Source organism: Setaria viridis, chromosome 1, assembly GCF_005286985.2.
Source record: "Setaria viridis chromosome 1, Setaria_viridis_v4.0, whole genome shotgun sequence".
NCBI lineage: Eukaryota > Viridiplantae > Streptophyta > Magnoliopsida > Poales > Poaceae > Setaria > Setaria viridis.
In genome coordinates this window covers 27161878-27170890 of record NC_048263.2, presented here as the reverse complement: position 1 = coordinate 27170890, position 9013 = coordinate 27161878, and the positions used below count along the sequence as shown (strand labels likewise).

Genomic DNA, 9013 nt, shown 5'->3' with positions numbered 1-9013 from the left:
CTGATTTTGTAGTTCAAAGGGTTAAGTACTTGTAGGTGAGGTAAGGGGTTATATAAACTTTTCCCTGCTGCCCTCCGTGGCCCCGTAGCCTCTCGCAGCCGCAGAAAAACAAACGAGACGACCGACCACGCCACGCGGCGTACGGTCCTGTCACTGACGTAGTGTCCCCACCACGCATCGGATACGGGGCCCACGACCCTGAGTGGCACAAATGACAAACCCGGCGCGCACAGCACGGCACACGCGCGCGCACAGCAGAGGCTCACGCTCGTAGCCGTAGCCTCCTACAGTCCTTCTCAACTACCTCGCGCGCCTCGGGAACCGAGCTCCGGCTCCGCCGCCTGGGAGGAAGGCAGCGCTACTAGAGCACAAGGCGATGCCCTTCTGGTGGCCGGGGAGGAGGTCGTCCAGGCCGAGCTCCAACCGCAAGGACGGGCCCGCGCCAGCATCCGCCGCCTCGGTTTGCTGCTCGCCGCGCCACTCCGTAGACGCCGTTCCCCCCACCGCCTACGCGTCCGCCAGCGCGTCGCCGTCGTCCCAGTGGGAGCGGGCGTGGGCGCGCAGCCTCGGCTCCCCGGCGGCGCGGCGGGGCGCGGATAGGGCCGCCGCCGCCGCCGCCGCCGCATCCACCTCGCTGTCCGGCGGCGGCGGAAGCTCGGGGCCGGGGAGAGCGGCTGCCGGCCGGGGTTTACCTCTCCCGCGCCCCGTGTACAATTCGGCGCCGCAGCTGTTGGCGCCCCCATCCCACGCGGCGGCGGCGCGCGGGGGCTCGCCGGTGTCGAGCGGGAGCTCGTCGGAGTCAGACGAGGCGGCGGACAGCCGAAATCACAGGTACAAACTGTTGCATTTGCGCGAGATACGTACTGATTTGGCACGTCTCGTTTCGTTAGCGCGTAATCCGTAGTTTGAGGATTGTGAATTGTGATTACAGCGAAAACAATGAGATTACTCTGTGGTTGCACAATTACGTAGATGAAGCTGTGAGGTGACGTGGTGGGCAAATGTCAGCGATTCAGCGGTTTGGAATCGAATGCTACGACCGTATTGACTAAGGACTGGGGAGTGAGGTTTCGCACCAATTTCTGCCGTTGACCGCTTCCGTGCTTGTCATTTGCCGTGCACACGGGGGGTCAACGTCAAATGCGTGTCATCCTGTGACAAACTGCAGCCAGTCGTGTTATAGGTTGAGAAGTCTTTGCTTATTCTTGCAGGAACTACTAGTTTGCTGTTATCTACATTTCAAAAGAAAAAAAATTGGTGTTACCTTAGTTTCTAGAAATTCCCTGTAAGCCAATTTATTGGATTGATTTTTCAAAGTCTATTTATTGGATTATTTACAACTGGTATTCAAAATTTTGTTAGCATTAATGTCGGAGAAGTATCACCAAAGTTGGAGAATAAGGACTTATGAAGATTGGATTGTTCTTGGTGGAGGGTGAAGTTTTTATTTACATCCACGTCTATTATAACTAGCTACTATATGGCCATTATAATGGTTAAATGTCTTTTCTGTGTTTACTATTGATATCATGTTTTAGTATTCTGATGCCTGAACACAAGAGTAAATTAACTTCAGTTCTTCACTCAGTTAGTGTAGATTTTTTTAAAATCCCTCAAAACATCTAAACTCTCCAATAGTCCAATCCACAATCAGGATTAATCTGTCTTTGAACTTCCACAATTTTTTCATTTCTTTGCCCTTGACCTTTATCAGATTGTCTATTTGTTTTTTAATCCACTTTGCCTCCAGATCGTCTTGTGCAACCTTTAGGTATTGTTTAATCTGATATTCATTATTCATTATTTGTTGGTGTGACCTTTAGGCATGCAGATTCCACTATCTATCCTGGAGCAAGAACTATGCCTCCTGATGAACACAAGTGCACCATGGAAGAGAAACACCTTGTTTCACATAGTGCTCCCCGTGAGCACCATCGGTTTTTTGAGGTGCCTGTCACCAATGTCAGAGAAATTCATTTGAAAAGCCTTGAAGCTTCAACGAGTGCGGTCTCATCGCGTGGTAGAAGTTTTCACAAGGATACGCTATATGCGAGAACGAGGAGTCTTTCCCCAAGCCCAAGAAAGCATGCTTTTGCTTCAAGTTATGCAAGTCCACGAGATCTTGGGTTTAGTCCAAGGTCAACGGTTAAGAGGATGGATGATCTGAAGAGCCTGTCTCAACCCTTGCCTCGTCCACCAGCTCCTATTACTAGCTGTCCCATTCCTTCATCTCTCAGTGCTTCCACCCAATCCCTGTCAGAGTGGAAAAAGGGGAAGCTGCTAGGTAGCGGCACATTTGGTCAGGTTTACCTTGGATTCAACAGGTATGAATGACTTTATCTATCATTTGTAAATAAATTTAAAGTTCAGTTCAGGTCCTTCATTAATTGATTTTTTTACACCTGAAGATAAGAAATATTAAGAAGAGACAGGTTCATCTTTCATAAACAAATATATCCAAGTGGGATGATTTAATCATTGAAGTTTATCAGTGTAAAACACAACTTGCTGTAAATGCACCTTGTTTTTGTCAATGGTGGTGCCAATTTGTTACTAGGTGTAATCTAATATGCAAAATTGTTTTATACTGTCATGGGTCATTTGGACTGCCATGTTGAATTCCGTGGGCTAAAGAAGTTAGGAAATGATAACTTTCGGATATATTTTACGCTTATTGTTTTCTTTGACTAAAAAGTGCTATATGTTGCACTTCGTTGTATGACACAAAATGAAATCTGAGAGCTATTTCTATGTAACTGCTATTGTAATGGACTTAAGTTACTGGGGAGAGAGAGGGAGGTGGCCGGCGGCCAGAGAGGGCGCAGGAGGGGGAGGGAGCTTGAGAGCTAGAGAGTTTTAGGGTTTAACCCTTTACTTCTTTCTTGATTCAATTGGATACATGGGGCCTCTATTAAATAGAGGAGACTCGACTTGACCCCCTTAAGTAATCTAATCTCTAATCTCTAGACTCTTCCTAAACCCTAACCTAGATAGATGGTCGGCCGCCGGCGTGCTACAGTACCCGCGGGTACTGTTCACGCGGGTCCCCTTTGGCCCAACCGGCCTAGCTGGCCCCTTTAGGTCCATAACAGCTATACTCTTCTATCGTTAGCATATTGTGATTGATCTTCACCATCTTTTATAAAGTGAAAGTGGGAAGTTTTGCGCAATAAAGGAGGTACAAGTTATTTTGGATGATCCAAAGTCAAAAGAACGCCTCAGACAATTGAATCAGGTCATTTTCTGCCCCTATTTCACTGATAATTTTTCTTTACATCGAATGCATGTGTTGATGTAATATATTTACTGCACACATTTCTAAATTGATGTGAATCATGAATTCTGTTAACTTGGTTTAGTGACTTGTACCATTCTTTTATCACAGGAAGTAGATATTCTTAGACAACTCTCACACCAAAACATTGTGCAATACTATGGAAGTGAACTGGTGAGTTCCATGCAGCGACTAAATAACTATACCGTTTGAATGCTGTGCAGCTACAAAATCTTGTTAATCCTGTCATATTTTTGTCATGCATGTTGCTTTATTTGAACTTCTTTCTAATTTTTCCCCATTAAAGCCATTTCATGCCAAGGCATAACTTGCTGCCTTTGCTTAGCATTTCCTTCCTACACAAAGAGCTCAATGCTGATTATGCTTAGACTTGCCTAACTTTTTTATGATTTTGGGCAGACTGATGAGGCACTCTCCATCTATCTTGAGTTTGTTTCTGGAGGTTCGATCCATAAATTACTTAGAGATTATGGTCCTTTTAAGGAACCTGTTATTCGTAACTATACCCGGCAGATTCTTTCTGGACTTGCCTACCTGCATGGTAGGAAAACTGTGCACAGGTACTGTGGTTATATTACACTATCACTGTTTCCAAGGTCAATTGAATTAAAGATCAGTATGTCAATTCATAATGATTTATTTGGCAGAGATATAAAAGGAGCGAACGTACTTGTTGGCCCAAATGGCGAAGTTAAGCTTGCTGATTTTGGCATGGCTAAACATGTATGCAGCTTCTTTCATTTTTCTCCCAAGAGATTTGTGTTTGAGTGCATGTGTTTAGGAGCATCATTGGAACCTCACTCACCACTGCACTGGCATGTAACTACTCTAACAGACAATTAGTTTGGCTCCATGGCCAGCCAACCAGATGCAGCTCAGGGAGTCATATTTGCATAAGTCTTGCATAAATCATGCTGGGTAAGGTGTGGGCGCACACCCCTATAACGCAAGTTCAAGTCCTCTTCAACTCGAATTTGGGTGCCTATTTTATTCTAGATGAAAAAAACATGCATCTAACTCCTCCTTGATTGGATCTCGTTTTATTCTCACTTGCTCCCTGTTTGGTTGAGGATGGTCAAAATTTGTTTTCTGCACTCCATAGTTTGTATCAAGGCTGACAATCATGTTCCCCATATGATTAAAACATGACTCGGATTGCTACCGGAAGCTCTTTTTGCAATATAAAAGCCAAAACGAGATCTTTTTGAGTTTTGTCATGTATCTCACATTATTGCATATATTGAAGCAGATAGCATCTTATGCTGAAATACACTCATTTAGAGGAAGCCCATACTGGATGGCTCCTGAGGTATGCTGTTTCCTATTGGTGATGTTTGAAGAGCTTTGCCGTGTGTGGTTTCCTATTCCAGGAAATATTGTGTGAATTACTTCAAATTCTTCAGGTTATAATGAATAAAAATGGGTACAGTCTTGAAGTTGATATCTGGAGCCTTGGGTGCACAGTTATTGAAATGGGAACTGGGAGACATCCTTGGCATCCGCATGGAGATGTATGCATATTCCCTCTTTGTTATATTTACTGAAATATTTCCAACTTAGATCAATCACTCTGCTTCTTTTAGTTAAAGTCACTCTTCATACTCTTATAATGCTAATAGCCATTTTGTCCCAAATACATGGTCTTCAGGTACCTGCAATGTTTAAGATAGTTAACACTAAATATATACCAGAAATCCCAGAGAGTTTCTCTAAAGAAGGGAAAGATTTCCTGAGTTTGTGCTTAAAGCGTGATCCAGCACAGCGCCCCTCTGCAACTCAGTTGCTGGGTCACCCTTTTGTTCAAGACCATCAAGCAGTGACCAAATACAATATTACTCAGTTCAGAGATGGACTATCTTTACCTGCAGAGGCATGGCATAAAAAGGTGATTTAACCTGCTTATTCATTTTTAATAGGATCTTTTCTCTTTTTCAGAGGCTTTTCCTGTCATGCCAATAGTTTGCTTTGCAAGGATTCTTGATACTCGCCATTCCTTAAATTTGGTTGCAGTCCAACAAAGAACCTTCATCGAAGAGAAGCATTCCGCCTCTGGGGGGCATTGGGGGACTTAGAGCGCGAGGTTTTGCAGGGTTTTCCTCAGCATTTCCTTCACCCAACAAAACATCCAGGTACAGCAACATGCATTTCCTGACCATCCTTTCTTTCCAGTTCATCCAGTCATACCTGGCATCCTGACTGATGACCACCATCACCCTGCAGCAGCCATATTGATTTGAGAGCAAATATGTCCCTCCCAGTGTCCCCATGCTCAAGCCCGTTACAGCGGGTGAAGCAATCAAACTGGAGCTGCATTGCTTCTCCATCGCATCCAGCATTGCCCTCAGGATCTGCAGCCTACAACCCAGTCAGTTACATGCAGAACCAGATGAGAGGAAGCGACCCAGTTCCAGATCCTTGGCACGACATCGGCCAGAGACCACAAAGCCCATATGGCTCCCCAAAGCGGTTCTGATTCTCATCTGTAGGGTTGTTGGAGACTAGGACTTGTCGATAACTTTCATGAGAAAGTAGGGGATCCAGGAGATGTTTGTGCCCATAAATCCTTTGTGTCTAGGAGGATTCTTGATTCCTCATGATCTGATTTATTGTATAGATGAGAAGGAAGGTGTAACTGATGATTCTAAACTATATCCAGGTGTTGTAAATGGTCTCTGTAAATCATGTACATATTAGAAATATGGATAACACATTTAGGATTCCGAGTATTCCTTTTGCAGAATAAGGATGTGTTTGTTGTTCATGTGAGGTAGTAACAGCGATACATACATATGAGGGTTCTCCCATAGCATGTTTATGTTGTGAGCTGTGACTGCTGAGCTTTGAGCCTGTGACCAGACACATGAAGACCATGTGAGTCATTCCGTTTCAGTAGCTGGGCTGTCGTTTCTTTCAAAGGGTAGTTAGCTTTATGTGGTTACTCTGAGGGTGGAGTTGGTTACTGTGCTTAATCTTAAAATTCAACTCAGGTAAAAAAAAACCGCCTAGACACACCGGAGTTATTGATTTGGTGTGAATGTGATACATTGCATGTTGACATCGTATCATACCTTTCGTCATTTCACTTCATATTGGGGCACATTCGTTTTTGAAGAGGTGTATGGATTTCTACGTATGTTCTCAAGCAAAGACATACTATGGAAAGTGATATTTCCTCCATACCTTAGCTTGGACTATCAAATTAACTTAACCCCACGAGCTGAAACGCATGAATCAGAAACAAGGGGAACACACATCCTGGTGCCCGTCACAGGTTGCCGCACTGTAATGCATCTTGGTAGAAGTAGAGGGGACACTCAGGCTCTACCCAAACGGACAAAAAGATCTTCAACATTTTTCTTTTAAAAAAAGAAATAGAAAAGAAAAATGCGGTGAGCGTGGATCGAACACGCGACCTTCAGATCTTCAGTCTGACGGTCTCCCAACTGAGCTATCCCCGCTGATGATGTCCTTTATTATTAAAAAATAATAAACCAGAAATTGGATCTTGCAACATCTAAATCGAAGCATACATGAAATAATCTGGTCATGCACTAATTGAAATCCATTCGACACGGGTGAATCTGTCAAGGTCGTAGCATGCATGAATGATCTGGACACGTGCCACAATACTATGCACCTATATACGTGTGTGTGTATTTCTGAAAATCTATCGTGCGCTGGTATGGATGGATCCAACGTCCTCCCAGAGGTCTCAACTGAAACCTGCTGGTGCGCAGCACGGGAGAGAAGCGAATCGAGCCGAATCCTTGCACGCGGCACCTTGCAGTTGCAGGAGGATACGGGACGGGAGGGGGAGAGACACACGCACGCATGATGAAGCGAGCCCCGCGCTCCTCCTCACCTGGCCGTCAGTCCCAAAGGCATCGCACATGCTGCCCTTTATAACCTGGTCCCTGGCTTAATAACAGCTTTGCCTTGTGCGTCGCTGCATCGGGGCCTTGTGGGGATTTCATTCAATTCGTCTCTTGCCTGTCTGCACATTTCCTGGAGAGTCGGGGAACCTGGAGGCCTGGAGCTGGGTGCAGCCAGGCCATCCTTACCGATGGCTACCCTTCAAATGCCAGTTTTACAAATGACCTGCGCACACTTTGACAAAATCCTACGGATCTCGATTTCCTGATGATTGATGCCGATGTACAGGTACTTGGTCCTGGGCCAAGCTTGCTTTCACCTCGGCATCATAGACGACGCCATGGTGCTGCTCCAGACCGGCCGCCGCCTCGCTTCAGCGGCGTTCCGCCGCGAGAGCGTCTGCTGGTCCGACGACAGCTTCACGTCGTCCGCCGCCGCCGCCGCGGTCGCCACCGTTCCATCGGGGAAAACGTCGAGGTCCGGTTCGGCGTACATTATCCCGGCCATGGAATCGGAGGCCGTGTCCCAGCTCCTGGCGCACGTCAAGCTCCTGCTCCGCCGCCGCGCGGCCGCCATGGCCGCGCTCGACGCAGGGCTGCCGGCCGAGGCTGTCCGCCATTTTTCCAAGATCCTCGAGGCACGCCGCGGTGTGCTGCCGCACCTCTTCGCCGCAGCGTGCCTCGTCGGCCGTGCCGCCGCGCTCCGGGAAGGCAAGCTCCCAGGGACTCCGCAGCCGCGTCGCCGCCGGCGAGGCGTGCAACATCGACTACTACCTGCTGCTGGGCGTGCGACGCGGGTGCATGCGTTCCGAGCTGGAACGTGCGCACCTGCTGCTCTCGCTGAAGCTCAAGCCTCCTCGAGCTACCACGGCGAGGCGGTGCGCGATCAGGCTCGCATGCCCGCGCTGCTGCTGTACTGGATGCTGCGGAAGGACTCGTTCGGCCGTGCTTGACGAGGAGGCTGCCGTGAGGCAGAGGGCGAAGGACGCCGCCGCAGCCGCTGCCGCTGCTGCGGCCGCCGCGCTGGCGCGAAGCAGGAAGCTGCGCCCCGGGTCAAAGGCCTCTGGTAAAGGAGAATGCGGGGGCAGAAGCGACATTTCGCGTGGGCGAGACACGCTGGCAGGATGACATGCCATGCAGGCGATTTTTGGCAAAGATGTTAGAATTCTTCTCTCACCAGTGGTAAAATTCTTAGATCATTTGCAAAACTAGCATTTGAAGAGCGGATGGCAAAAGCTTAAATATCCCGAGAATATCCCGAGGGAGACCGGGGCCGGAGGTTGTTAACTAAGATCAAGGAAGATTCCCGCTTTGCACAGTGCAGTGCTAACCCTCCACCGTAAGAAAAATCTGACGTGGCAAGCAAATTAACGAGAGAATGGAAAACAGCAAGACGTGGTTTCTCATGCACGACATGGTTTCGGCGCTATATCCAAAGCACGGAGACCCGAGCGAGAGCACGTTCGGCGGCCGGAGTTTCTTCTGCACACGTTTTCGTGGGTCTCACCACCGGTCACCGCCCGTCGTCGACCTTGCCGCTCCCGCCGCCGGCGCATCCTCGAGCCCTCGAGCTTGCGGATAGGACGGCGCGGCGTACACGGGAGCGGGGACGACGGCGCGAGGCCGCGAGCTCGTCCTCTGCATCTGCGGCGATAGGTTCGGCTGACATGCCTGCTAGCGCGGTGCGCTCGGCGTTGCCTGGCCATGGCAGCTTGTAGAAGCAGCAGCACCTAGGCCACAGCAAAATCAATCTAGAGAGACGGGAACCAATCTAGAATTACCTATCACAAAGAAAAAAAGAGAACAACGTAATAAGAGGCCAGTCACTCGATTAGAGGATTTTGGA

General features: G+C 48.0%; 2 protein-coding genes and 1 non-coding gene across 6 annotated transcripts; 2 read left to right on the top strand and 1 right to left on the bottom strand.

The window, feature by feature from the left end:
* The first annotated feature begins 228 nt into the window (after window positions 1–228).
* LOC117856081 (mitogen-activated protein kinase kinase kinase 3) lies at window positions 229–6083 on the top strand. 4 transcript variants are annotated; one of them, XM_034738692.2, is made up of 11 exons: window positions 229–831; window positions 1824–2324; window positions 3148–3235; window positions 3386–3448; window positions 3695–3855; window positions 3943–4018; window positions 4545–4604; window positions 4699–4806; window positions 4944–5180; window positions 5306–5424; window positions 5519–6083. In XM_034738692.2, the coding sequence occupies exons 1-11, from the start codon at window positions 377–379 to the stop codon at window positions 5766–5768; spliced, it is 2118 nt and encodes a 705-aa protein (XP_034594583.1). In that variant the 5' UTR covers window positions 229–376; the 3' UTR covers window positions 5769–6083. The 4 variants fall into 4 exon arrangements, with proteins under 4 accessions (XP_034594583.1, XP_034594533.1, XP_034594433.1 ...); XM_034738642.2 differs by having other exon boundaries at window positions 4542–4604; XM_034738542.2 differs by having other exon boundaries at window positions 230–831; window positions 4542–4604; window positions 5516–6083.
* Window positions 6084–6680: 597 nt separating this feature from the next.
* TRNAF-GAA (transfer RNA phenylalanine (anticodon GAA)) lies at window positions 6681–6753 on the bottom strand. Its single transcript has one exon. It is a non-coding gene; the product is annotated as a tRNA-Phe (tRNA).
* Window positions 6754–7107: 354 nt separating this feature from the next.
* Window positions 7108–8295, top strand: LOC140221655 (uncharacterized). Its single transcript, XM_072291390.1, has 2 exons — window positions 7108–7841; window positions 7891–8295. The coding sequence occupies exons 1-2, from the start codon at window positions 7443–7445 to the stop codon at window positions 8293–8295; spliced, it is 804 nt and encodes a 267-aa protein (XP_072147491.1). The 5' UTR covers window positions 7108–7442.
* The last annotated feature ends 718 nt before the right edge of the window (window positions 8296–9013 follow it).

Bases quoted from the DNA above. Each gene is read 5' to 3' on its own strand.
- LOC117856081 (XM_034738542.2), top strand. From the start codon at position 377: ATGCCCTTCTGGTGGCCGGGGAGGAGGTCGTCCAGGCCGAGCTCCAAC. The intron at 4,019-4,541 runs GTATGCAGCTTC...CATATATTGAAG, and splicing joins ATTTTGGCATGGCTAAACAT to CAGATAGCATCTTATGCTGA. The intron at 5,181-5,305 runs GTGATTTAACCT...ATTTGGTTGCAG, and splicing joins CAGAGGCATGGCATAAAAAG to TCCAACAAAGAACCTTCATC.
- LOC140221655 (XM_072291390.1), top strand. From the start codon at position 7,443: ATGCCGATGTACAGGTACTTGGTCCTGGGCCAAGCTTGCTTTCACCTC. The intron at 7,842-7,890 runs GCGTGCCTCGTC...GCAAGCTCCCAG, and splicing joins TGCCGCACCTCTTCGCCGCA to GGACTCCGCAGCCGCGTCGC.